General features: G+C 45.1%; 1 protein-coding gene across 2 annotated transcripts in view; it reads left to right on the top strand.

Moving 5' to 3' along the window:
- The window catches only part of AHRR (aryl hydrocarbon receptor repressor), a 148,865-nt gene extending 130,735 nt beyond the window's left edge, over positions 1 to 18,130 (top strand). For both annotated transcript variants that reach the window (XM_059724479.1, XM_019491139.2), the window contains 3 exons: positions 2,430 to 2,539; positions 9,795 to 9,936; positions 12,085 to 18,130. In XM_059724479.1, the coding sequence (XP_059580462.1) occupies positions 2,430 to 2,539; positions 9,795 to 9,936; positions 12,085 to 13,201 (1,369 nt within the window). In that variant the 3' untranslated portion in view covers positions 13,202 to 18,130. The remainder of the gene's footprint in view (positions 1 to 2,429; positions 2,540 to 9,794; positions 9,937 to 12,084) is intronic.
- The last annotated feature ends 6,251 nt before the right edge of the window (positions 18,131 to 24,381 follow it).

The following is a 24,381-nucleotide window of genomic DNA, read 5'->3' as shown; positions in this document are numbered from 1 at the left end:
GTCCCTTACTGAACGGGGGAGGCAACCTTGTATCGGAGGATGCAGAAAAGGCTGAAGTACTCAATGCCTTCTTCACCTCAGTCTTCACAGGCTTATTACTACACCAGGCAACGCAGTGGTGAAAGAACAGGTTAGGGACTATTTAGAAAAGCTGGACATATACAAGTCCATAGGGCTGGACAGGGTGCCCCCAAGGGTGCTCAGAGTGTTGACTAATGAGATCCAGAGCCACTGGCCATAATCTTTGAAAACTCATGGTGATCAGGAGAGGTCCCGGATGATTGGAAAAGGGCAAATATAGTATCCATATTAAAGAAAGGGAAAGGGCCATTCTTGACCAACCTGATTGCTTTCTATGATGAGGTGACTGGCTCTGTGGATGTGGGGAGACCAGTGGAGTCCTTGATTTTAGCAAGGCTTTTGATATGGTCTCCCACAACATTTTCGCAAGCAAGCTAAGGAAGTACAGGCTGCATGAATGGATTGTAAAGTAGATAGAAAACTGGCTGGAGCATTGGGCTCAGAGGGTAGTAATCAAACGGCTCAATGTCTAGTTGGCAGCTGCTATCAGGTGGAGTGCCCCAAGGGTCGGTCCTGGGGCTGGTTTTGTTCTATGTCTTCATCAATGACCTGGAAGATGGCATAGAGCGCACCTTCCACAAGTTTGCAGATGACACCAAGCTGGGGGGAGTCATAGATATTTTGGAGGGTAGGGCTAGGATTCAGAGTGACTTAGACAAATTGGAGGATTGGGCCAAAAGACATCTCACGAGGTTCAACAAGGACAAGTGCAAAGTTCTGCACTTAGGACAGACAAATCCCATGCACGCTGGGGGCTGATTGGCTGGGCAGCAGCTCTGCAGAAAATGACCTGGGGGTTAAAGTAGACACAATTTGGCTGACTATGAGCCAACAGTACACCCTTGTTCCTAACAGCATACTGGGCTGCATTGGTAGGAGTGTTATCAGTAGGTTAAGGGACATGATTATTCCCCTCTATTCAGCACTGGTGAGGCCACATCTGGAGTACTGTGGTCAGTTTTGGCCCCCCCACTACAGAAAGCACGTTGACCACTTGGAGAGGGTCCAGTGGAGGGCAGCAAAAATGGTGAGGGGGCTGGGGCACATGACTTATGAGGAGAGGCTGAGGGAACTGGGCTTATTTAGTCTAGAGATGAGGGGACGGAGAGGGGATTTAATAGTAGCCTTCAAGTAACTGAAGGGGCCTTCACAAGAGGATGGAGCGAGACTATTCTCATTGGTGGCAGATGACAGAACAAGAAGCAATGGTCTCAAGTTTCAGCAAGGGAAGTTTAGGTTAGATATTAGGAAGAATTTTCTTACTAGGAGGGTAGTAAAACACCAGAACAGGTTACCCAGAGAGGTGGTGGAATCTCCATCCTTGGAGGTTTTTAAGACCCAGCTAGACATTGCTTTGGCTTGGATGATCTGGTTGGAGATGGTCCTGCCTTCAGCATGGGGTTGGGCTAGATGACCTCCTGAGGTCCCTTCCAACTCTAATTTTCTATGATTCTATGAGAGGAGGTTGTTAAGGCACAAACTTCATTGGCATGTACAGTAGAGGCGCTAAAGATTAACTGGATATGGAGACTGGGCTATTCTTAGCTCAGGAGGTCCTTCCAATTCAAGGTTGAAGCACACTGGCTGGGCAGTTTACTCACCCACTACCCATACTCTATCTTCTCCGCTAGTAAAATAGCAGTTTAGAATCCAGTATTCTGTATTTAGTCCATTATATGCACCCTAAAATGCATTTAGAAATAAATCCTGGGATTGTTTATAAATCAAAATGTTCTTATTACATGTTGAAGTTAGTTTGCTTTCCATTATTTTTAATGCTAACCTAATACACTGGTGGTAGGTACGATGCAAGAACATAAATGGAATGGAACAGAATGTAAATAATATTAGTGTGTTTCAATCCATCCTTAATGTTATTATCCTAGAAACGGATAAGTGCTTCTCTTTCTTTCCTTCAAAATGGGGGCATCTACACATGCATTAAGGTGCTTTTCCTAATGCACATTAAATGTAGTACCTCCGTTATGAGGTACTAAATAAATGCATATTAGGCTGTGCTGATGCGCAGTAGAGCAAGCACACACTTTTTAGGTGACATTTAATGTGCAATAGCCTATTCTACTGTGCATTAGTGTATTAGCACAATTTTTACAAGCCACTTTAAAGCACAGTAGAATAGGCTACTGCACATTTAAACGCACATGTAGATGTGCCCAATGTGTATCATATTCTAGTCCTACACGGATCTGAAAATTCACAGGCAAATATTTAACATGAATTGCTATACATTCAAATTATACTTCTTAGGAATTGTTTAGTAGTCATATCTTCCAGTTTGTGAGTTTACCCTTAATTTTACTGACATTCATATTATCTTTCCTCTGCAGGTCAAAAACTAGTTCAGGTCTGTGTGAAACAGAGTCAAATGGAAGAATCAGTTACCATGAAGGTCCAGCTTTCACTAATGTGTTACAAAGTGGTGAAAACCAGACCAAAGGTTGGCTATTTCATAATTCTGCCTTACCTACAGTTTATATGAAAATCTTTTTGCCTTTTCCCTACCCACTTTTTCACCTGTAATGCCAATTTCCTAACAACTTCTATTGTGTTATATATTAGGCAAGAACAAGTAGCTCGGTTAGCATGATGCTAATGGGCTTCTATATATGAGCAGGGAGGCTGCTCTGACCCGCTGTAATTCGTCTGCTGGAGCGTGGTAATTACCATTCTCCAGCAGACTCCAGCATCATGTGTATCAGCATCCCTGTGGTGAAAAATGGTGGCAGGGCACTTTAAACTAAATCTCAGTTGATGAGTTTTAGTTCAGAGCGCCCCACCACTATTTGTCAGCACAGGGACACTGGTGCATATGATACTCTGGGTGCTTTTAATTAGCGTGGCTCTCAGAGCTGCAGTAATTAAAGCGCCCCCCACCTCCCGGAGCATGTCTGTAAATGCCCAATAACACCAGCTTTGCACCATTCAATCCCTGGTTGGACTAGATGAGCTCTTGAGGTTCCTTCCAGCCTTACATCTCTATGAAATGTTTCTGCAGTGTAAAACTGCCTTTTTTCCTCAAGTGGTAGTAATAACCCAGCAGTCTTCTCAGACCCTTGATTTATATGTTGCCAGTTGTAGAACCAAGGGTGATATTCCTTTCCCTTCCAATCTGAGTGCCAAAAATGCCATTTACACCTCAGGTAGGAACACTATTCATGACGACATAGCTTCTGTGCATACATAATCATCTACATGCACAAACTGGATATGGCAGTAGGCTGCACTTTGGCTACATATATATGCATGCCCCTTCATAGATGTTAGGGTCGGAAGGGACCTCAATAGATCATCGAGTCCAACCCCCTGCATAAGCAGGAAAGAGTGCTGGGTCTAGATGACCCCAGCTAGATACTCGTCTAACCTCCTCTTGAAGACCCCCAGGGTAGGGGAGAGCACCACCTCCCTTGGGAGCCCGTTCCAGACCTTGGCCACTCGAACTGTGAAGAAGTTCTTCCTAATGTCCAGTCTAAATCTGCTCTCTGCTAGCTTGTGGCCATTGTTTCTTGTAACCCCCGGGGGCGCCTTGGTGAATAAATCCTCACCAATTCCCTTCTGTGCCCCCGTGATGAACTTATAGGCAGCCACAAGGTCGCCTCTCAACCTTCTCTTGCGGAGGCTGAAAAGGTCCAGTTTCTCTAGTCTCTCCTCGTAGGGCTTGGTCTGCAGGCCCTTGACCAGACGAGTTGCCCTTCTCTGTACCCTCTCCAGGTTATCCGCATCCTTCTTGAAGTGTGGCGCCCAGAATTGCACGCAGTACTCCAACTGTGGTCTGACCAGCGCCCTATAGAGGGGAAGTATCACCTCCCTGGACCTATTCGTCATGCATCTGCTGATGCACGATAAAGTGCCATTGGCTTTTCTGATGGCTTCATCACACTGCCGGCTCATGTTCATCTTGGAGTCCACTAGGACTCCAAGATCCCTTTCCACCTCTGTGCCACCCAGCAGGTCATTCCCTAGGCTGTAGGTGTGCTGGACATTTTTCCTCCCTAGGTGCAGCACTTTGCATTTCTCCTTGTTGAACTGCATCCTGTTGTTTTCTGCCCACTTGTGCAACCTATCCAGGTCTGCCTGCAGCTGTTCCCTGCCCTCCGGCGTGTCCACTTCTCCCCATAGCTTTGTGTCATCTGCAAACTTGGACAGAGTACATTTGACTCCCTCGTCCAAGTCGCTGATGAAGACATTAAAGAGTATCGGTCCAAGGACCGAACCCTGCGGGACCCCACTGCCCACACCCTTCCAGGTTGAGACCGACCCATCTACCACGACTCTTTGGGTGTGACCCTCTAGCCAATTCGCCACCCACCGGACTGTGCAGTCATCCACATCACAGCCTCTTAGCTTGTTCACCAGTATGGGGTGGGATACCGTATCGAAGGCCTTCCTGAAGTCTAAGTATACGACATCCACCCCTCCTCCTGTGTCCAGGCGTTTCGTAACCTGGTCATAGAAAGAGACTAGGTTGGTCAGGCACGATCTGCCCGCCACAAACCCATGCTGGTTTCCCCTCAGCATAATTTGCCCTGCCGGGCTCTCACAAATGTGAGCCTTGATAATTTTTTCAAAGACTTTACCAAGGATGGAGGTGAGACTGACTGGCCTATAGTTGCCCGGGTCCTCCTTCCTCCCCTTTTTGAAAATGGGGACCACGTTAGCCCTTTTCCAGTCTTCTGGGACTTGGCCCGTGCGCCACGAGCGTTCGAATATTCCCGCCAGTGGCTCTGCAATGATGTCGGCCAGTGCCTTCAGCACCCTCGGATGGAGCCCATCCGGGCCTGCCGATTTAAAGGCATCCAGTTCTTCCAAATGACTCTGCACCACCTCAGGATCTACGTATGGAAGTCCGGCGCCTTGCTGCTGCCTCTCTACAACCCAAGTGAGAGACTTGTTGTGCCCCTCACTTAGGAACACTGAGGCAAAGAACTCGTTGAGGAGTTCAGCCTTGTCCCCCCTGTCTGTCACCAATTGTTTCTGCCCATTTAGCAGCGGTCCTATTCCTCCCTGGGCCTTCCTTTTATTCCCAATATATCTAAAAAACAATTTCTTGTTGTCTTTTACTTGGGTTGCCATCCTCAGCTCCATGGTAGCTTTCGCCCGCCTAACTGCCTCCTTACAAGCACGAGCAGAGGAGGTATATTCATCTTTAGTGATCTCACCCTGTTTCCACTTTTTATGTGCTCCCCTTTTGGCCCTTAGGCTGCCCTGGATTTCTCTGGTCAGCCATGGAAGCCTCCTGGCCCCTTTCCCTCTTTTGCCTCGCTCGGGGATCGTCTTGCTTTGTGCCCGAAGGATCGTTTCCTTAAGGCACAGCCACCCTTCTTGGGCTCCCATCCCTTCAAAACTCCTACTCTGCAGTGCTTCCTTGACTAATCGCCTGAGTGCATTGAGATCAGCTTTCCTAAAGTCTAGCACTTTCACCCTACTAGTTACCTTACCCACTCGACGTCTTATGTCGAACTCTATTATAAGGTGATCACTGTCTCCCAAATGGCTACCAATCTGGAGGTCCCCTATCATGTCATCTCCCGTTGCCAATACCAGATCCAGTATGGCATTCCCCCTAGTGGGACCATGCACCTCCTGTGTCAGGTGGAGGTCCTGTATACAGGTTAGGAACCTGCGTGAGCGATGGGACCTTGCTGTCTGCGTCTCCCAGCAGATGTCCGGGTAGTTTAGGTCCCCCATGACTACCGCCTCTTTAGCTTTTATGGTCTCCGAGAGTTGCCTCAGGAGCTCCGCATCTATTTCTTCCCCTTGGTGTGGGGGTCTGTAGCAGACCCCTACCACCAAATCCCTTTCTCCTTGCCCCCCATGTAGCCTAACCCACAATCCTTCTACTTCCTCAACCTCGGATTCTGTCTTGATGAGGGTTGATGTATATTGCTCACTGACATAAAGTGCAACCCCCCCCCCCCCTTTCTTCCCCGACCTGTCCTTTCTATACAATCTATAGCCCTCAATATGTACCGCCCAGTCATGGGATGAATCCCACCAGGTCTCTGTTAGCCCCACTAAGTCATAGGTGTTTAGTGCAAGCAGGAGCGCTAATTCATCCTGCTTATTCCCCATGCTCTTAGCATTAGTATATAGGCACTTGAGCCCTGCGACTGGTGACTTTGCTGCCCCCCCCGCTCCGAGTCCCAAGGGGCCCATTGTTTCTTACCTGTTCTGTAGTGCTGGCCTCCCCATGGCTTTCAGGTTCCCAATGTTCTCCTTCTTCAGGCTGGGCTGTCCTTGTGGGTGCCACATGGTTTGGTGGTCCACAGCTTCCCCTGCCCTCGTACTCCCCTCCCCCCGACGAGCCTAGTTTAAAGCCTGCCGGAGGAGATCCGCCAACCTAGTAGAAAACATACGCTTACCTTTGGGGGACAGGTGAAGCCCATCCCAGCTGAGCATGTCCCTCGTCGTGATGTGCGGGTCATTGTCCAGGAAGCCGAAGCCTGCCTCGAGACACCACTGCCGAAGCCGCCAGTTGGTCTCTCTGATGCAGTTCTCCTGCCGTCTTCCTCGTCCGGTCACTGGTAGGATGGAAGAGAAAACCACCTGGGCACCGAACTCCTTCAGCACGCCACCCAGAGCACAGTAGTCCGTCATCAGGTGATCGGGGGTTCTCCTGGCCACATCATTAGTACCCACATGGACTAGGACCATGGGGTAATAATCGGTGGGCTTGATCCTGGCCTGGATTACCTCCGTCACATCCCGAATCTTTGCTCCAGGGAGGCAGCATACCTCTCGTGCCGAGGGGTCCTGGCGACAGATGGGTCCTTCCGTACCTCTCAGGATGGAGTCGCCTATGACGAGTACTCGTCGCCTCCTCCTCTGGGTCCTCGTGGATCTCTTGATCTGTTCGGAGTGTGAAGAACGTGGTGTTTCTTCTTGCCCAAGGGTTTCCTCCTCCCCTTCCATCTCCTGCAGGGTCGCCAGGGCCTCGTACCTGTTCACCAGTCGGACTGGAGAAGCTGGTACCGGTTCGCTGCGAGCTGCTCCGGTTCTGGCTGTGACCGTCTGCCACTCTGCTGTGGAGGGTATTCCCCGGGGTGCTTCTTCCTTTGGTGCCTGGTCCTGCAGGGAAAGGAAATAACTATCAATTTCATCCTCCGCCTCCCTGATCCCCCTCAGCCTGCTAACCTCCTCCCGGAGCTCCCTCACCTGCGCCTCCAGAGCCCTAAGATGGGCACCTGCCGGACAGGTGTGGGGGGCCCCCAATCTCTGCCCCCCCCGGCCCTGCTGGGGATCCCCCACAGGCCAGGAGGTAGGGGGACACCAGCTCCCCCATGGGCTCGGTGTGGGTGGAGGCCTCAGACCTGCCCCGGGTAGCCTTGTCCCCCTGGGCAGAGGCCCTAGCAGTACTCCTCGTAGACACCATTCTGCAAGCTGCTGTTTGTAGACCTGTGCGGTGTCTACGCCCTACCCCTACAGGAGTCCCACTCCTGGCCCGCCCTCCGGCACGAACGCCTGCACAAACGCCGGCGTGCTCTTACAGAGCGCGCCTGTTTGTGCGCTCTGTTCGCGCCGCGCGGCTCGGGAGCGCGGCTCCCTACCGGCTCAGCTATATGGGACCCGGGGGGCTTCCCCTCCGGATCCGGCTCAGCTGTGCCGGGTCCCTCCTCCCCACTTACCTTCGGGGGATCAGCTGCTGCTGCCCCCGCTGCCGATTCCTCGGTTGCTGCTGCCGCCGCCGCCTCCAGTCAGTTGGTTGGTAAAAGGGCACACGTGCGTGCGGGACACACGTGTGCTGCCTCCTCTCCTTCCCGCTGCTGGTTCCCGAGTGCTGGGAACTACGTCACTCCGCGGCTTTAAAGCCCGCGGTTTGAATTACCCGCCCCGCTCCAACGGCCAATCAGGCCCCCAGTCTACCCGGAAGTGCCTGCCGGCAGTTCTGCCCCTACACTACCCCGCTGGGGGGATCCGCTGCCACAGGAGCCTGCTCCCCCAAGAGCACACAGGGGACACACAGGGGCCTTTAAATACCCAAAAATGTAGTTGATAAAAAAACACTGAGTAATAGGAGTCAGCCACTTGGTCAAAGGGTAGGACGGTCCTCTTCTTCTGCTTCCCCCCATCCCCCAGTCTAAATGGCTAGGTTTCCCACCCAGGAAACTAGAAGACCTGGGTTCTAAACCCCGCTCTCTCAGAGGGGGTTGAATCTGTGCATTCTGTCCTGCTAGCACAGCCCTCTGCCCACCATGGCACAGGTCAGCCATTATACAGGCACTCTTCTTCAGAAGCTGGCTCCTTAGGGGCCACAGGAGGGAGGTATGTGGGGCCAAGGAGAGGAAAGCAAACCAAAGAGTGTGTAGCTTCTGACATGTCAGGGAAAAGGCCCTGACACAGCCGATGCTTAAGTGGAGGGGCACAACTCTATGCTGCCACCACCGCCCCCAGTGCTGCTGGGCACTGGCCATGCTTTTCTAGCCATCCTGCAGCCCTGTGCCATGCCGTCAGCACAGAAGTCGTGCCGTCGCCACCCCCACTGCTGCCAGGTCCTGGCTGTGGCCAGGCTGCAGACCCACACCCCATTGTCAGCACAGAAATTTTGGGGAGCATATGCCTCTGTGCCTTGGTTTATCACCTGAGTCCCTGTCTCCCAGTGAAGCAGAAGCCTTCCCTTACGTGGCTCTCCATCCACTTTTTCCAAAGATCATATTAAATGCAAAGGGCAGGGGTTAGAGCACTATACTGGGAAGTCAGAGATGCAGGTTCAAACCCTCTCAGAAATTATTGCAGTATGTGCTAAAGACACCTTCCACCACTCTCCGCAACAAAGATAAAATTATGGAAAAAACATACATACATAATACACATTTGATTGAATACCAGTCAGCTTATATAATAAAGATTTCAATGATTTTTTCATGCATAAATGTATTAGCTAAGGCACACCTTAATTAATTAAGGCACACCGTAATCTTAATTTCCTTTTCATGTAAAAGATGTATTATGCTCTAGAAAATATAGTATTTTAAAATCTCAGGATTTTTTTGTGGCCTGATTTTTTATTTTTTTAATACTGGGATTTGACAATACTGTGAGAATCTAATATATACTGCAGCTGTCCCTTATAAATTGGCGACTGTTTGGCTTAAAATATAGATTTTACTACCTCCTTTGTAGAATTATGCTAGTGGTTTAATTCCAAGAGTGATTTCTTCTCCATCTTCCTTGGAGATAACTCTACTACTCTATTTGTTGAAGAAGCATTCCACCTTGAAGTCACATATTCTTTAAGACTTCTCCAAATAATAATGTGCTTCCTTCTAGCTTCTCTGCCCATTAGCCTATTTTAATGTGCATTGACTAAATAGAGCCATTTTTTTGGTGATGCTTTGATGTACATTAAAATAAGCTAATGTACGTTAAAGCGCACATGTAGACACGCCCCTTTAGTCTGTCATTGTTACTGATAGGTAGAATCTGTGCAGTGCTGAAATGACAGTGCTGATATATTTTTCTGATTGCAGTTTAAGGTCTTACAAATTGAGCATCTGAGTGTTTTTCCATTTTGTATTCTTGCCTGTAAATTTAACTAATTAGTACCATTGTCCATGACAATTTGTACTTGCACGTTTTTATACCATTGGATGATTTCAGCATATTAAGCACACATTGTGAGTATATAATAAATGGCTGTTTTAGATTAAACTAATATAATATTTTTAATAGAATATATTTTCTCTTAATTTATATAGCAAAGAATAATGGAGAAAGTGGTATTGCCCTTGTCAAAGTACAAACAAATGAAGATCAGTGGGTCTGGGTACAAGCCAGTACTCAAGTTCTCTATAGAAGTGGCTGTTCAGAATATGTCATTGGTTCACAGCAAACACTAAAGTAAGTATATCTCCTTTTTATGTTTCTGAAAGACAATGCACCATTTTATGGTTGTCAGGATTGTGTAAAGTACTAAGCCAATCAGGGCGCAGGACTGGGAAACAGCTGCTGAGGGAAGGGACAGTTTCCCAGACCCGCCCCCAATCTACTGATCAGGGCTGGGAGGCAGCTGCCCAGGGGAGGGGACAGTTCCTCTACCCCCTGCTGCCTGGGCAAGCTGCTCTGAGCAATTTGCTCCTGGTCAGTTGTCTACACATGTGCAACTGCACAGTAGCTACTGCACGATTAACCTACTATCTGCATCTACAAGTAGTAGCCAGCCACACAGTAGACAAATTAACTGTGCAGTAAATGCTGTCCACGTGTAGACTGTGATGCTTTACTGTGTAGTAGATTAGTCTGCTGTGCAGTAAAGTGTCTTCTGTAGACTTGCCCAAACCAAAATAGGAAGGGAATTTTTTGCTTTCGGTTCACACCCAAACTGAAAATGTTTTGCTTTTCCTGCCAAAACAATCCTTCTCTCCTTAAAAAAAAATTCAGGTTAAATTAAAGATTTTGTTCTACCTAAAATTAAATTAACTTGAATTTAGGTAAATTTAGGTAAATTTCAAAACAAAGATGTATTTCAAAATGGAAACTGAAAAGTTAAGTTCTGAAAATGTCTAAACAAAACAGACTGACTTTTTGCAATGCTCTTTCTTGGCTAGAAAGATCTGCTGAATTCAGAATAAATTTGCAAATGTTTTTGACGTGGAATTTTAGGCTAAAGACAGACAATAAGGTGAACCTTGGGTAAAACTGTCTTCTTTATTTTAGTTTTTTTTTTGTTAATTTAACCCTTAGAGTCCTTTCCTTAGTTACTTTATTCTTCTGTGAGGATTTGCAAGGGCAATAGCAGTTCAAAGACTTTATCTGTGGTTATTGACTAATATTCAGGGGAAAAGGTGTTTCATTTAAAATTGAACCTGAAAATATGGAGTCAACCAGTATGCAGGGTCAAGTTATGACCAGAGCAGTATGGTGTGAAGAAACAGATCAAAAGTGACTCCTCCTTGGGCATGTCCAGATGAGTGCGCATATGCAGTTTGCAGCACTGCAGACCTATCTGCAGCTCCACAAACTGCATGCATTGCACATGCAGATATTTGCTGCAGTACTAATTTGCAGTGCAGTGGGTTTTTTTGACACTGGGGGATCCCGGTGTCAAAATAATCTGTGCCAGAAAAAAGGGGCAGAGTACATGGTGGCAGCATGCGCTGCCTGAAACCGGAGTCTGGCTGGCCAGAGCCACACACAGTACAGGCACTTTAAAATGTTTTTCATAATGTTTCTGAATGGCCCTATTTTCTGCTTTCCTGCTTATGCTGGACGTTAGATATTTTTCCCAATTTTCAGTGGATTCTGTTTTCCCATCAAGTAATCTTTCTTGATACTGAAATCAAAGCTGCTGATATTGTTGCATACATCATTGTTTCTCAGTTTGCCCTTTCTCCTGAGAATTTACTTCTGTAAGAAACACACCTTGGGTCGATTCCATTCAAAGAATTACTAACTATAATAATATTTATTAGGGGGGTACACCACATTAATGCTTTTAGACCAAAACTAATTATATGTTTTTCTTTTCTTTAATCGATGTTTGTTGTACAGATCTTTTCTTTATCTTAACAGTGCGAACTCCCTCTACTGGGGATCCTCATACTTGCATGTTGAGGCCATACTCTTAAATAGACATTAACAAGTACTGAGCTAATTAACTCACTTTATAACCCAAAGTAATATGTAGTAGTGTTTTAATACAGATAAATAAATGTATAAGGTAGTCACGATAATATTTACTGGTAAAATAATTTTAAGGTAATGGTTAAATGTGTGCAAAAATGGAATAGAAGAAAGCAAGCATACAGTAGTTTCAATGAAATAGCACCACATACAGATGGCGTGGCATTTATTCTGTGTGTATATAATATATATAGAATATGTGCTAATAACAAGCTTAATAGTTTGTTTTGAAACATGCAAATTACTTCTAACACATTTCAATGACATTTTCATCCCATACCCATCCTATCATGTATTCTGTATGTATCAGATAATATTTCAGAAGCATTCAGCTAGCTGACTGACTTTTTGTGCTGTTATTGATAGAGAAGAAGATGAGCACCTGAAGATACCAAGCAACGTCACCTGTTTGAAAGGAAACCGGGAAGCTCTTACCTATAATTGTGCCATTGAAGCTGTGGGACAGATGAAGCATATCAATTGGACAACACTAAAAAATGAACAGGATAACATAAAAGTGAAGTTTGAGCCTAGTACAAATGACAAGGGTTTTCTGCAAGAGGACCCTCTGAATGCTGATATGTTACTTTCAGGTGTCCAAAACAACTATAACACAAACAGCGTTTGGACTTTAAGGAACTCATCAAGTTCTTGTTCCATAAATCAGTGCAATTCATGTCCAAACAGAATAGTCAGACCGTTCTATAGCAGAGACCAAAGCTTTTTAAATTTAGCAACAACCTGTCCTTCCCACTGGGGTAGCACAGAAAATTGCCAGTCTTATTCAGGCTTACAGCAGCTAAAAACGGAGAACTACAATACAGAGCGTATGAAATTGCAGCATTCATTAATATCCCCAGAAACTCTGTTTGATACAACATTTTCTCCAGAGATACCTATTAAGACTGAATATGATTCTGATTCTGAAAGTGTAGCTGACAACCACACGGCATCACAAAATCAAGTCTGGATGGATGAGAAAGGCACAGTGAGAAAACAGCTGATTAGTTACCCTAACAAGGTGCACCTTAAAACAGAACTAGATCTCAGTGAGCAGCTTTCTCTTTGTCAAAAGCCAAAGCACTATGTTGGCACATCACATAGTTGGCAATGCATTGTAACAAATCATACTAACAATCTCAACATAAACAGGCCTTGTAAAGGGTTTTGTAACAAAGAGGTGATGTCATTTTGCCTCCCGAACTCTGCATGTTTGGAAAGCATGCACGACATGCCATATACAGGATGCTACACACAGTTCTATAGCCCTAGTACAAGAGAAGAAGAAGGACAGAACAACCAGATTTTTAAAATGCAGTGTCATCTTAAAAATCCCTGCTTGGTTCAAAGTATCAAGCGTGAGCCCTTGGATTCTCCATCCTTGTCTGATAATGGCCAGAATGGAGTACAGGTGATCCTCCCTGAAAACACTTTACTAGATCCTGTGTCTCATAAACCAACAGAATGTACATTCTTACAGTAGATTGTATAGTACATGGAATATTTACAACACAAAAAGCAAGAAGAAGTTCTAGTTTCTCTTCCTATTGGATTATGTGAGTCACTAAAATTAAAAACCAAAAGGAAAAGCTTTAAAATTAATATAATCTTTTTAAGGACTCTTGGAAATGAAGTGAAGTAAAACTAGACATTGCAAAGTAATTATCAGCCCTAATGCCAGTGTTTCTGTCAATCTGTTTTATGTTTTCTCTCATTTTCTATATCTCTGCAATTGTTTATAAGGTCTACCTTTTTCTTTGTTTAGGTCACTATGTATCTTGAATCTCAAAATGGGACAGGCTCCCCTCCCTCCTACTCTCCAGCAAGATGTATCCAAGCTCTGGTTTTAACAGAGCAAGTGTGTGAGCTGGGGAGACATGGGGGAAAAGGGGTTGCAGAGTGGAATGCAGTAGTGAGCTGGGTGGCAATGAGGATTGTGAGACACCTGTCCTGAGCATCATAGAGGTTTTTTTAAAATAAGGGGTGTCAAACTCACCTGGCCTGTGGGCCAGGTAGGTGGCACAGAACTGGTGCACAGCCTGAATGAATGGCATGGAGCTAGTGCCATGGGCTGGATTGGGCCCAAAGATCCCCCTCTCCCCTGATGCAATGCCTGCTCTGGCCAATCCAGAATATAAGTCACATGAAGCACCCACTCCAGCTGGTCTAGGGCAGGTGCCACGTGCAGCACAAGTCATAGAAACACAGAATCGTAGAGAATTAGGGTTGGAAGGGACCTCAAGAGGTCATCTAGTCCAACCCCCTGCTCAAAGCAGGACCATCCCCAACTAGATCATCCCAACCAAAGCTTTTTTTAGCTGAGTCTTAAAAACCTCCAAGGATGGAGATTCCACCACCTCTCTGGGTAACCTGTTCAAGTGTTTTACTATCCTCCTAGTAAGAATGTTTTTCCTAATATCTAACCTAAACTTCCCTTGCTGAAACTTGAGATCATTTCTCCTTGTTCTGTCATCTGCCACCACTGAGAACAGTCTAGCTCCATCCTCTTTTCAACTAAACTTCAGGTAGACAAAAGCTACTATTCGAAAAGGGTGATCATGGACATTGACAGAAGTGCAACTCCCTGCTCTAACTCATGGCACTTCATAGAAAGCACCATGATTTAGACCCCCCCCCCCCGACCCAATAGATATTTGCTATTGGGTTGGGGGGCAGAGAATCGAGCTCCACTTCAGAGTCCATCCCGGAGGAGCTGCCTGTCTGCAGCCTCTCTCCCCTAGCCCCGCCCCCTCCCCTTCCCAACTCTGATGATGTCTGCAGGATGGGGGCAGGGAGAAGGGAAGGGAGGGAGCTCTGGGCTGGGGTTTGCCCAGCTTGAGCTGGAAGGGGTGGTAGGTGAATGAAGATATTGAACAAAACCAGCCCCAGGGCTGACCTCTGGGGCACTCTACTTGATGCTGCCTGCCAACTAGACATCGAGCCATTGATTACTACCCTTTGAGCCCAACAATTCAGCCAATTTTCTATCCCCCTTAGAGTCCATTCATTCAACCCATACTTCCTTAGCTTGTTCGCGGTAATGTTGTGCGAGACCATATTGAAAGCCTTGCTAAAGTCAAGGTATATCACATCCACTGCTCTCCCCGCATCCATAGAGCGAATCATCTCATCATAGAAGGCAATCAGGTTGGTCAGGTATGGCTTGCCCTTGGTGAAGCCACACCAACTGTTCCTAAACATCTTCTCCTTCAAGTGCTTAGAAATTGATTCCTTGAGGATCTGCTCCATGATTTTTCCAGGGACTGAGATGGGGCTGACTGATCAGTAGTTCCTTGGATCCTCCTTCTTCCCTTTTATAAAGACAGGCACTATATTTTCCCTTTTTCAGTTGTCTGGGACCTCTCTCAACTACCACAGGTTTTCAAAAATGAAGGCCATTGGCTCTGCAATCACATCAGGCGACTCCATCAGTACCCTTGCGGGCATTACTTTCAGCCCATTGACTTGTACGTGTCCAGCTTTTCTAAAAAGCCCTTAACCTGTTCTTTTGCCACTGTTGGCTGCCCATCTCCTCCCCAAACCATCCTGCCAGGTGCCATAGTCTGGAATCTGACCTTGCCTGTGAAGACTGAGGTGAAAAAGACAATGAGTACTTTAGCCTTTTCTGCATCATCTGTCACTAAGTTCCCTACCCCACTCAGTAAGGAACCCACACTGTCCCTGACCTTCCTCTTGTTGCTGACCTATTTGTAAACCTTCTTGTTACCCTTCATGTACCTTGCTAGCTGCAGCTCCACTTGCACTTTGGCCTTCTTGACTTCATCCTTGCATGCCCAAGCAATGCTCTTATACTCCTCCCTAGTCATTTATTCAAGTTTCCACTCCTTTTAAGCTTCCTTCTTATGTTTTAGCTCACTGAAGACTTCCCTGCTAAGCCAAGCTGGTCTTCTACCATACTTGCTATTCTTCCTGCAAATTGGAATGTTTTGTCCGTGCACTCTCAGTAAGGTTTCTTTAAAATACAACCAGCTCTCCTGGACTCCTTTATCCTTCAGCCTGACCTCCCAGGGGATCCTGCCCATCAGTTCCCTGAGTGAGTCAAAGGTCTGGACTGGCTGCAGCAGCTGCTGCTTGCAAGATAGCCCTAGACCAGCTAGAGCAGGCAATGGACTTGGCATGTGGGAGAGGTCCCAGACTGGCCGCAGAGAGGTGCCATGTGTAGCATGGGTCCCAGAGCAGACGCCATTTGAAATGGGTGTCTCTGGTCCTGTGTGCAAAGCCAGTTCAGCTCCAGTGCAGTGTGTGAGTCAACTCAAGACCCGGGGCCAGCACCAGGTGCCAGAAGAAGTGGCTTTGTGGGCCAAGTCCAGCTTGTGGGCTGTATCTTTGACCTGCCTGCTTTAAATTAACACTTATGTCTGGTTTACTGAAACCTCTCCTTCTCCTCTCAGGGGAAGCTTCTGAAAATGGATCTAAAGCATTCATATGAAGAAACCAACAGGATGCCTGGGACAGGTGTTTAAAACAGGATTGTCTCTGTGCAAATGGGGCATATGGTCACTCTACTTTTGCTGCATATTACATAGATTTATTGGAAGAAATATTGACTTTGTGAAAAGCGGTGATAAAACTATTGGTTTAAATGGGACTGAGATTTTAGCTTGCAAATCTTGCATGCTTGTTTTTAGTTACTTCACTTAAAAGTGTTACTCGGACCTTTGCCTCAAGTAAGCTAATCAGATACTTTTATTTAAGAAGCTCTTGCTTGTATCTAAAGGGATCAACCCCTTAAAATAAAATAACTAAAAAAAAAGTAACATATTATTTCAAACACAATGCTATTTCTTTAGTTTCCCTGTCAATGTTTGCTTTACCCACCTTACTTTCCTATTTTTAAAAATATTCATCTCTGTTGCTAATTGAAATTATCCAATAATACATGGGAGAGACTGACACACAAAACTCTGTTAAGTGCATAAACTAAAAAAGAAAAATATTTTCTATTATTTTTTTCTTGGGTACTCATAACAGTTGTAAAAATAGTTTCAGATAGAAATGTTATTTTAATTTCAAGATATTCCTTTAGCTAATAGCAGAACATTATACAGCTTACTACTATCTGACTTCACAACCAGGTCCCATGCTAGCTTTAAAGAGACTAATGATAACATTTTCAAAAGCACCTAAGGCTTATTTTAAAAAGAGCTTGCCACATAGTAACCACATATTAACCTCAGGCCCCTGAGGGCACGTCTACATATGAAATGAATGATATGCAATAAACTCCAGTGCATATCGTGCCAAAGTTTATTGCTCCTGGGCACCACATTTACATGTGCATCTGGGACCACAGCACTCTTAGCTGAGTTGGAGCAGCCCAGGCAGCCAGGCTGCTTTGACCCTGTTCAAGGTCCTGCAGAGGGGCTGGCTGGAGCATGAGGGTGCTCCAGCGCAGGACTAGCTAGCAGGCAGCCCCTACACTGAAGCATCCTTGTGCCGCAGCCAGCCCTGTCATCATCCATACACGCATTGCTGCGCAGTAAAGAACACCACCATAGGATGGAATTTATATTTACAAGTACTAACCTATGGTGGAGTTAATTAGCTTACTGTGGCCTAATAGGGCTGCATGTGTGGATGCTGAGATTTTACTGCAGAGCTAATTAGGCAGCTCTGCAGTAAACGTCTCATGTAAGGGTGCAGACAGAAGCGCAGCTCTTGGATCTAATTCATGGCAATTCATAGAAATTGCCATGAGTTAGACAGATCCCTCCAATCCAACAAACATTAGCAGTTAGGTAGGGAAGGTGGAAGATTGGCTCCAATTTGGAGCTTATCCAGAAAGAGACTGTCTTTCCCTGGCTCCGCCCCTTCCCCACAGCTTGGTTGCTGTCTCTGGATGGGAGAGGAGAGAAGGCAGGGGAGGAAGGTCCCTTCTGTGAGGGGAGGGGCTCGGCTCGCATCCCCTCCCTGCTTTCTCCTGCTCCCATCCAGAGACATCAGCTGCAGCTTGCTGTGCTGCAGCTAGAACAGACAGAAATTAATTATGTCTGTCCACTTAGGAGCAGCTTAATTTGAACCCTCATACAATGAGGATTAATTTGTCACACAATCAGAGGGCTCTACAGCTGTGCTCTTCTTATTGTACATGGCTTAGAGGAATTTCAAGGGTCTGATTGTGAAACAAATGTCATTTCTTTCTGCACCCTAGATGTGCCAAGTCAACTTTAGTGCCTTTGAAAATGGTATCTTATATCTCTTCCAAAGTGGAGTGCTGAGCTATGTATTGAAAAACAACATAATATAATTTACAATGTCTGGTTTGTTATTTGAGTCCTGCACTAACCCTTGTTATTAAATTGCACTATTTCGATTTTACATCACTTTTAAGTGTATAGAAGCTACGTTATTAAGAAAATGCTTAAATATATATATGTTTTTATAAAGCTTATAGTAAATGTTTTCTTATTTCAAGTGTTACAACTAATTATAGTATTTTAATGTTGATATCTATGAGTCAGTAATAGGAGGGATTGTAATTTTCTCTGTGTGCCCTTTAGTGCCATATGTGGGATACCTGAAGACCAGGTAAAATAGGGTGAGGTGAGGCAGAGAGCAGGCTTCAGGGATCTGATGTTCTTTGAGTCTGTCCCTGTTCTGTTCCTTAAACAGCGCAATTATTTGTTGCCCCTTACTCAGGAAAGATTAATTCATGATACTATTGTCCTAATACTGTAACCAGTAACTGCAATACTGTATCAGACCCCCTTCAGAGTTAATTCAAAGATGTAATTCCCACCTCCACAGATGCTGACTTTTATTTTTCCAGGGGGCTAAGATGATTGCCCTCTCCCTCACCTGCTGGCAGCACAGCCAAAGCAGAGCCAAGCTGAGCTAAGCAGAGGGCTCCCCACCCTGCTGCCCTCCCCCCAGGAGCCCAGTGCTGGCCACACCACCATCACTATACCATCACCCCCATGGCTTTGAGGCAGGCAGGGGGCACCTTGTCATGGCAGCATGGCTTGCACAGGGCTCTTAGGGGGAGGGCAGCAGGGCAGGCAGCCTGCATCCACCTCCACTCCACAAACAAATCTGGGGGGCATGTGCCCCCCCACCTTCCTAGGAGTGTGTGCAGTGGCAGGGAGAATCCCCTGCCCCCTGGATGAGCTGCCTGTGGTTGTGTCTCACTCCTTGCCCAGGTGCCATGCATCACCTGGCTGGGCAACGCCTCCAGGCCCAGTCCCTGCCCCTCTTCCTCCTTCAGTGTGGGGGCCTTGATCTGCCCCCCCCCAACTTACCTCCAGGCAGCTGGGGAAGCTGCTTTCTACCACTGCCTGGGGCTCTATTTCTGGCCATGTGCATGTGTACAGATGCACATGGTACCCCCTGTGTCCTGCTCCCTGCAGCCCCATTCCAGGCTGGAACTCTGCCAGCCTGCAAGGGGAAACCCGCAATTTCCCATGTTTTTCTGTGGTGAACAGAAAACCTGGATCTCTTCACGATATTGGGCATCTAGGACAAATGCTGTCCTGGAGTCATGCAGCCTGGGACAGAGACTTGATGTTCCCATTTCAGGACTGTCCTGTCCAATTAGGGATGGGTGGTCACCCTACTCTCTCCCTGGGGGCGGGCCTTACATAGTTGGCACCTATGCCCACCTCTGCCTGGGTAGCTCAGTGTTAATGTTCTATTAATTACAGTCCCAAGCTCACTGCTTTATTTCAAAGGGGAAAACTTCATCCATGTAGAGACTTATTGAAATCAGGGGTGGTCTACAGGACCTTTCGGGTCTGTCCACATGTAATTTATTCACAGGACTGTGATTACCATCTCATTTTAGACTCCCTTAGATTGGCTTGCTTGCACTGTTCTACACTACACCTTCTGTGGTAATTTACTGCTATATAAAGCAAGGGTAAAACACTGCCATTCCCATCTGGAAGCTACTTTTAACTAATTTAGAACTAAACCAGTTCCGTTGGAGATGCAGTTTATAGTGGCAAAAGGGTTCTTTGCTGTATTGAGTGACTTACTCAAGTAAAATAAGCTATTCTAACTGCATCTCCACAAAGGCTTCTACTGGCATGGTTGTTTGGATTAGAAAGTGTGATTCCTCTCCCCAGCCCCGCAACCATGCCAGTATAACTTTACTGCTATATATATACTGCTATGACAGTGTAACTTTTTAAGTGTAGACCAAGCCTGGTATAAGGAATCTAAACCAATCTAATTTACCTGCAAAAAAGCCAGGAAGATAGCCGGAAACACTACTAATGGGGGAGTGTCTGACCGTATACATTTAAGTAGGCTATCATTTTTGGCTTCTCTTTGATCTAAAGGAGGATGAATCCATGTTAAATCCACACATCTTGATTTTGCTGTACTGTCTTCGCTGCTAAACTATTAGCAGGTATCTCACAGATTGAAATGGTGTTTATCTTGGAATCCCTTCTAATCTCAGTCTTCACACACATCCAACAATCTTTTAATAAATTGAGTCTAGGAAGAGATTGACTTCTCATACCCACCATGGGCAATGATAAACAAACAGCTAGCAAGCCAAGATCCTGTAAACTCACCAACATCTGGTGTGCAGCACCATTTGCAAATGATGGGGGCAAATAGTGAAAACTAATTAAAATCCATCAGTTGGGTGTACGTTTGATTTTAATGTAGGAACATGATTCCCAGCATACTGAGTAAGTTACACTGAAACCCAGCTGTAGGTCCTTAGCAGATAACTGTGTCTGGCTAGAAGGCTAGGATCCAGCTGTAACTGATGACTTGTAAATGAGAGCTCCAGGAACATAGAGCAAGAGGGAATAGAGAGGATAGGTTATAGTGCTGGGTAGGAGCTCAGAGCTAGAGAGACTTTTCTTCCTTGTCTACAGCCTGAAGGAAAGGAGTAGGGTTAGGGTTATTTGCTTGTGCACCCTGACTTGTGCTGATTTGCTTATTGTTATTGGGAAGCCTCTCTGAAAGAAATACAAATAGTTTGTAGAGCCTAAACTTAAAGCTGGCCAGCCTAGATAAGGAAGCTGGGTGAGTAACCTGCTTACATGTGCATATTTATCAAATGCAGAATTGTCCCTCCAAAAAGGTTGTCTTCTGACACTATGCTTTTCTCTTATTGAGCTACTGCACTTGATTTAAAAAAAAAAAAAGTAGAAGCTTAAAACTTCTATGATTTAATGACACCTTTGATTAGGAAACAGCATGGAAGGCAGAGCAGTCATGGCTTATCTTTAATTAAACAACACTTTTTATGCAGCAGTTTTAAACTATGCTGTTTTCTTCTGTTAGTCATGACTTATCTTAGTTCAATCACCGAAGAAGCAATATTTCTGGCAAGTGCACACTGCTGTTTAGAGCACAAGGGTTAAGGTGTTTCCTGTCAAATGAGTTTATCTTTGATCCATAGTGAGTTCATAATGTGCACAAGAGGTTCCTTTTGTATTTATTATGAGGGCAGTCAAAAAAGTTATTAAATAGGAAGGATGAGAGCCTATTCCACCTACCAGGTAAAGGTGGCACTCCCATGTTTAATTGTGGTTTTATTCTATCTAGCCTGAGTGCCTGAAAAGGTTTTGATGCAGAAAGTGGGTGAGTCATCTTCATTGCTTTTGTGACAACATCTCAAGGGTAATATGGAAGGCACATTACAAAAGTAAATGCCTAGATATTCTTTTTCAGGGACTCAAGGAGGGGAAAATAAGATCATACTTGGACAGTTGATAGGTGTAATAAGATCTGATCTGAAACAGCTAGGAAAATATTGACTGACATAATTAGATTATGAACTTTGGCTAATAGATCTCTTCTTTTACCAACTGTGTATGTGATCCTTTCTATTTTGTCTTTGTCTGATGTTAGTTCCTGAACTCCATTAGTCAAAACCTATCCAGAGCAGCTAGAGGCAAAGGAATTACCTTCTTCAGTTTTGAGTTTTCTGGGTCTGGAAGGTATAATGAGCCAGAATGGTCCGGAGGTGTGTCTGTACCTAAGCAGAATCTCCTATTAAATGAGAGTGCTTCTGATTTAGTCCTTGTCTTCGGTGGGCATGTCTACATGAGATGTTTACTGTGCAGTAGACTAATTAGCTGCACAGTAAGCATCTCTGCCTCTACACACCTGGCTACACATATGGCTTCTATTAGGCTGGAGTAGACCAATTTACTCCACAGCACTACACTTGTAAATACAAGTACTATCCTGCTGCAGGGTAAAAAACAAAACCACTCTGCAAACATGCACATGTAGATGCAGCCCTAACTGGCTAGGGCACAAAGATGATTCAGTGCAGGGGCTGCCTGCCAGCTAGCCATGCACTGAAGCTCCCTTATGCCCCAGCCAGCCAATCTGCAGCATTCTGAGTGAAAGGGAGCAGCCTGAGGTTGGCAAGCTGACCCCTGCCCCCTCCCCCACCACCTTCTGGGGCTGTTCAGACCCAGCTCCATGTTCTGTGCATGAATAAACTGCAGAGTTTATTGCTCTGGAGTTAATTGCTCCTGAGTGCATGTTTAAAGGCACACCCAGGAGCAATAAACTGTGGAACAATAAGCTCCACAGTTTATTCATGTAAAGTAATAGCACATGTCGACATGCCCAGTGAGCATTTGAGCCTTAGTTTCAGTCACTGATGGCTAGGTCCAGAATAGCTGCATTTCTGCAAACCTGTAATCCAGAGAAGATAAATCAGTGTAAACCATGCTTTGTACCGAAGCAGCTTTTTAAGCTTGAAGTGCCAATGCAAACTTGTCCACTGCAAATAGTAACTGCCTATTTACATTGGGGGTCCACACAGATGCAAATGATTGAAATTGAGGAGGATCTTTGCTGTAGACAAAATCATAAATACATCTCTTCATTGTACTTTCTCTGAACATGCAGTCTAACAATCTGGAGCAAAAGTAGCACTGCACCTGTTAACTGATTTTTTCAGCATTCAAATAGAAGATCAAAGGATAGGACCCAAGTTCTTATGGGAGAGGCTGAATTCCTGAAACTTGGTAACAAAAGGCAGGCCTGTACGTCACACACCAAACAGAAGAATACAATAATAATAAAAATGGAAACTTGAGGTTTTAGCAGAATGAGAAGCAGGCTTCAGGATACAGGCCTTGTGGTGGCTTTATGATCAACTTTCACTCTGTCTACCTTACAAATGGATTATATCATCTCCAAATCAAAACAAATTGAAAAGAATTCCTTGTCAAGGACTGTGATTATAAATATTGGTTCTCATATGGGGAAGGAAGTATTTCTGGTGTCAAAATGGCATGGAACAGAAAGGAAACTAACAAACAAAATGATGGCGGATCCTTTCACATGTAGATAATGCTGTGGCTGTAAACTTTATGCTGACTATACATATAAAGGGCACCTTCAGTGGCTCTCTTCACACTATGGATTTATTAAGTAAAGGTCCTTGTCACCTCAGGTTCTTTTAGCTAAATATCAGAGGGAATAACTTTCTCAGGGAAAGAAGAGCATCCTTAACCTCAGTGCTCTCGGTGTTTGCTGTTCCAGTCTTCTATGGCTTCTACTCTTCCCCAAATTTGGCATCATCCTCTACTCGGAGCTCTCCTATTTCATCTGTTTTCTGCAAATCTGTACATCACTGTCTTTGGGACAGCGTCCGTCTTAACTTTCTACTGAAATTCTGCTCTGTGCCGTAAATATTTTACAACTTTTACTGCAACTTTTCTTTATCCACAGATTCCATCAGGTGTAACATTTTGCTAGCTGCCATTTCACATCTTAAAAATACACAGCAGATTAATTCACACCTCAAACAACTGCACTGGCCTCCTACTTTATCTCAGTTCCTTCAAAACTGCTATGCTGTTTCCCTCCAGGATATGTTACAGCATTTCTTATGACCTCTTCTTCAGATACTTCCTCCTCTATTCCACCCACATGCCTAAAACTGGTCATTTTTCTATACCTTCACATAATCCTAGTTAGTGCTTGATACATGTGCCTTCTGTAACAGCCACTATCTGAACCTGCCTCTTTATACCTCTCACTTAATTGACTCTGGCCTGATCTATACCTGCAATTATGTATTTGTACAATTTTACTGTCCAGGGGACCTAATCAGGGGCAAGGACTTCATTCATAAAAGTTTTATTGGTTTAATTTTGTTAAGGGATGCAATACCCCCACCCCTGATCAATATAGTTATGTCACTTAAAAACTGGATCCACACTAAGTTATACCAATCAAAAAGTCATTTTGAAATGTATTCTGTTGAAGGAACTACTTATTATCAAGAAAAAGCTCATATAAGCTGTTTCCCTTGGAGCTATACCAGCAAACTCTTCTTCAGTATAACAACAGCAACAAGCTCACTGAAGTATAGACAAAACCTGTATTTATAAGTATTCTGTCTCTTGCTTCCATGTAATATCGTTCTTGTTACAACTATTTTTTTTACTGTGTAACTGCGTTATTTGATTATATAAAGCTTTTTAAAGGACTGTGCATGGATGACCAGCGTCCATTATTAGATTTTTTTTTAATTTTTTTTATTTGTGCCATCCTAAAGAAACATAAGCCGTTTAAATACACTTACATATATATCTTGGTTGAGTAATGAAATATTTTGCTCAGGCCCTGAACAGATCAGCACGTAAAAGTAGCACACTGACGCACACCACTGAAGGCAGGGTAACTTCACCCAAGCAGGTGCAGAATAAT

This window comes from Alligator mississippiensis, chromosome 3 (genome assembly GCF_030867095.1).
Source record: "Alligator mississippiensis isolate rAllMis1 chromosome 3, rAllMis1, whole genome shotgun sequence".
Lineage (NCBI taxonomy): Eukaryota > Metazoa > Chordata > Crocodylia > Alligatoridae > Alligator > Alligator mississippiensis.
This window is presented reverse-complemented; position numbering and strand designations above follow the sequence as displayed.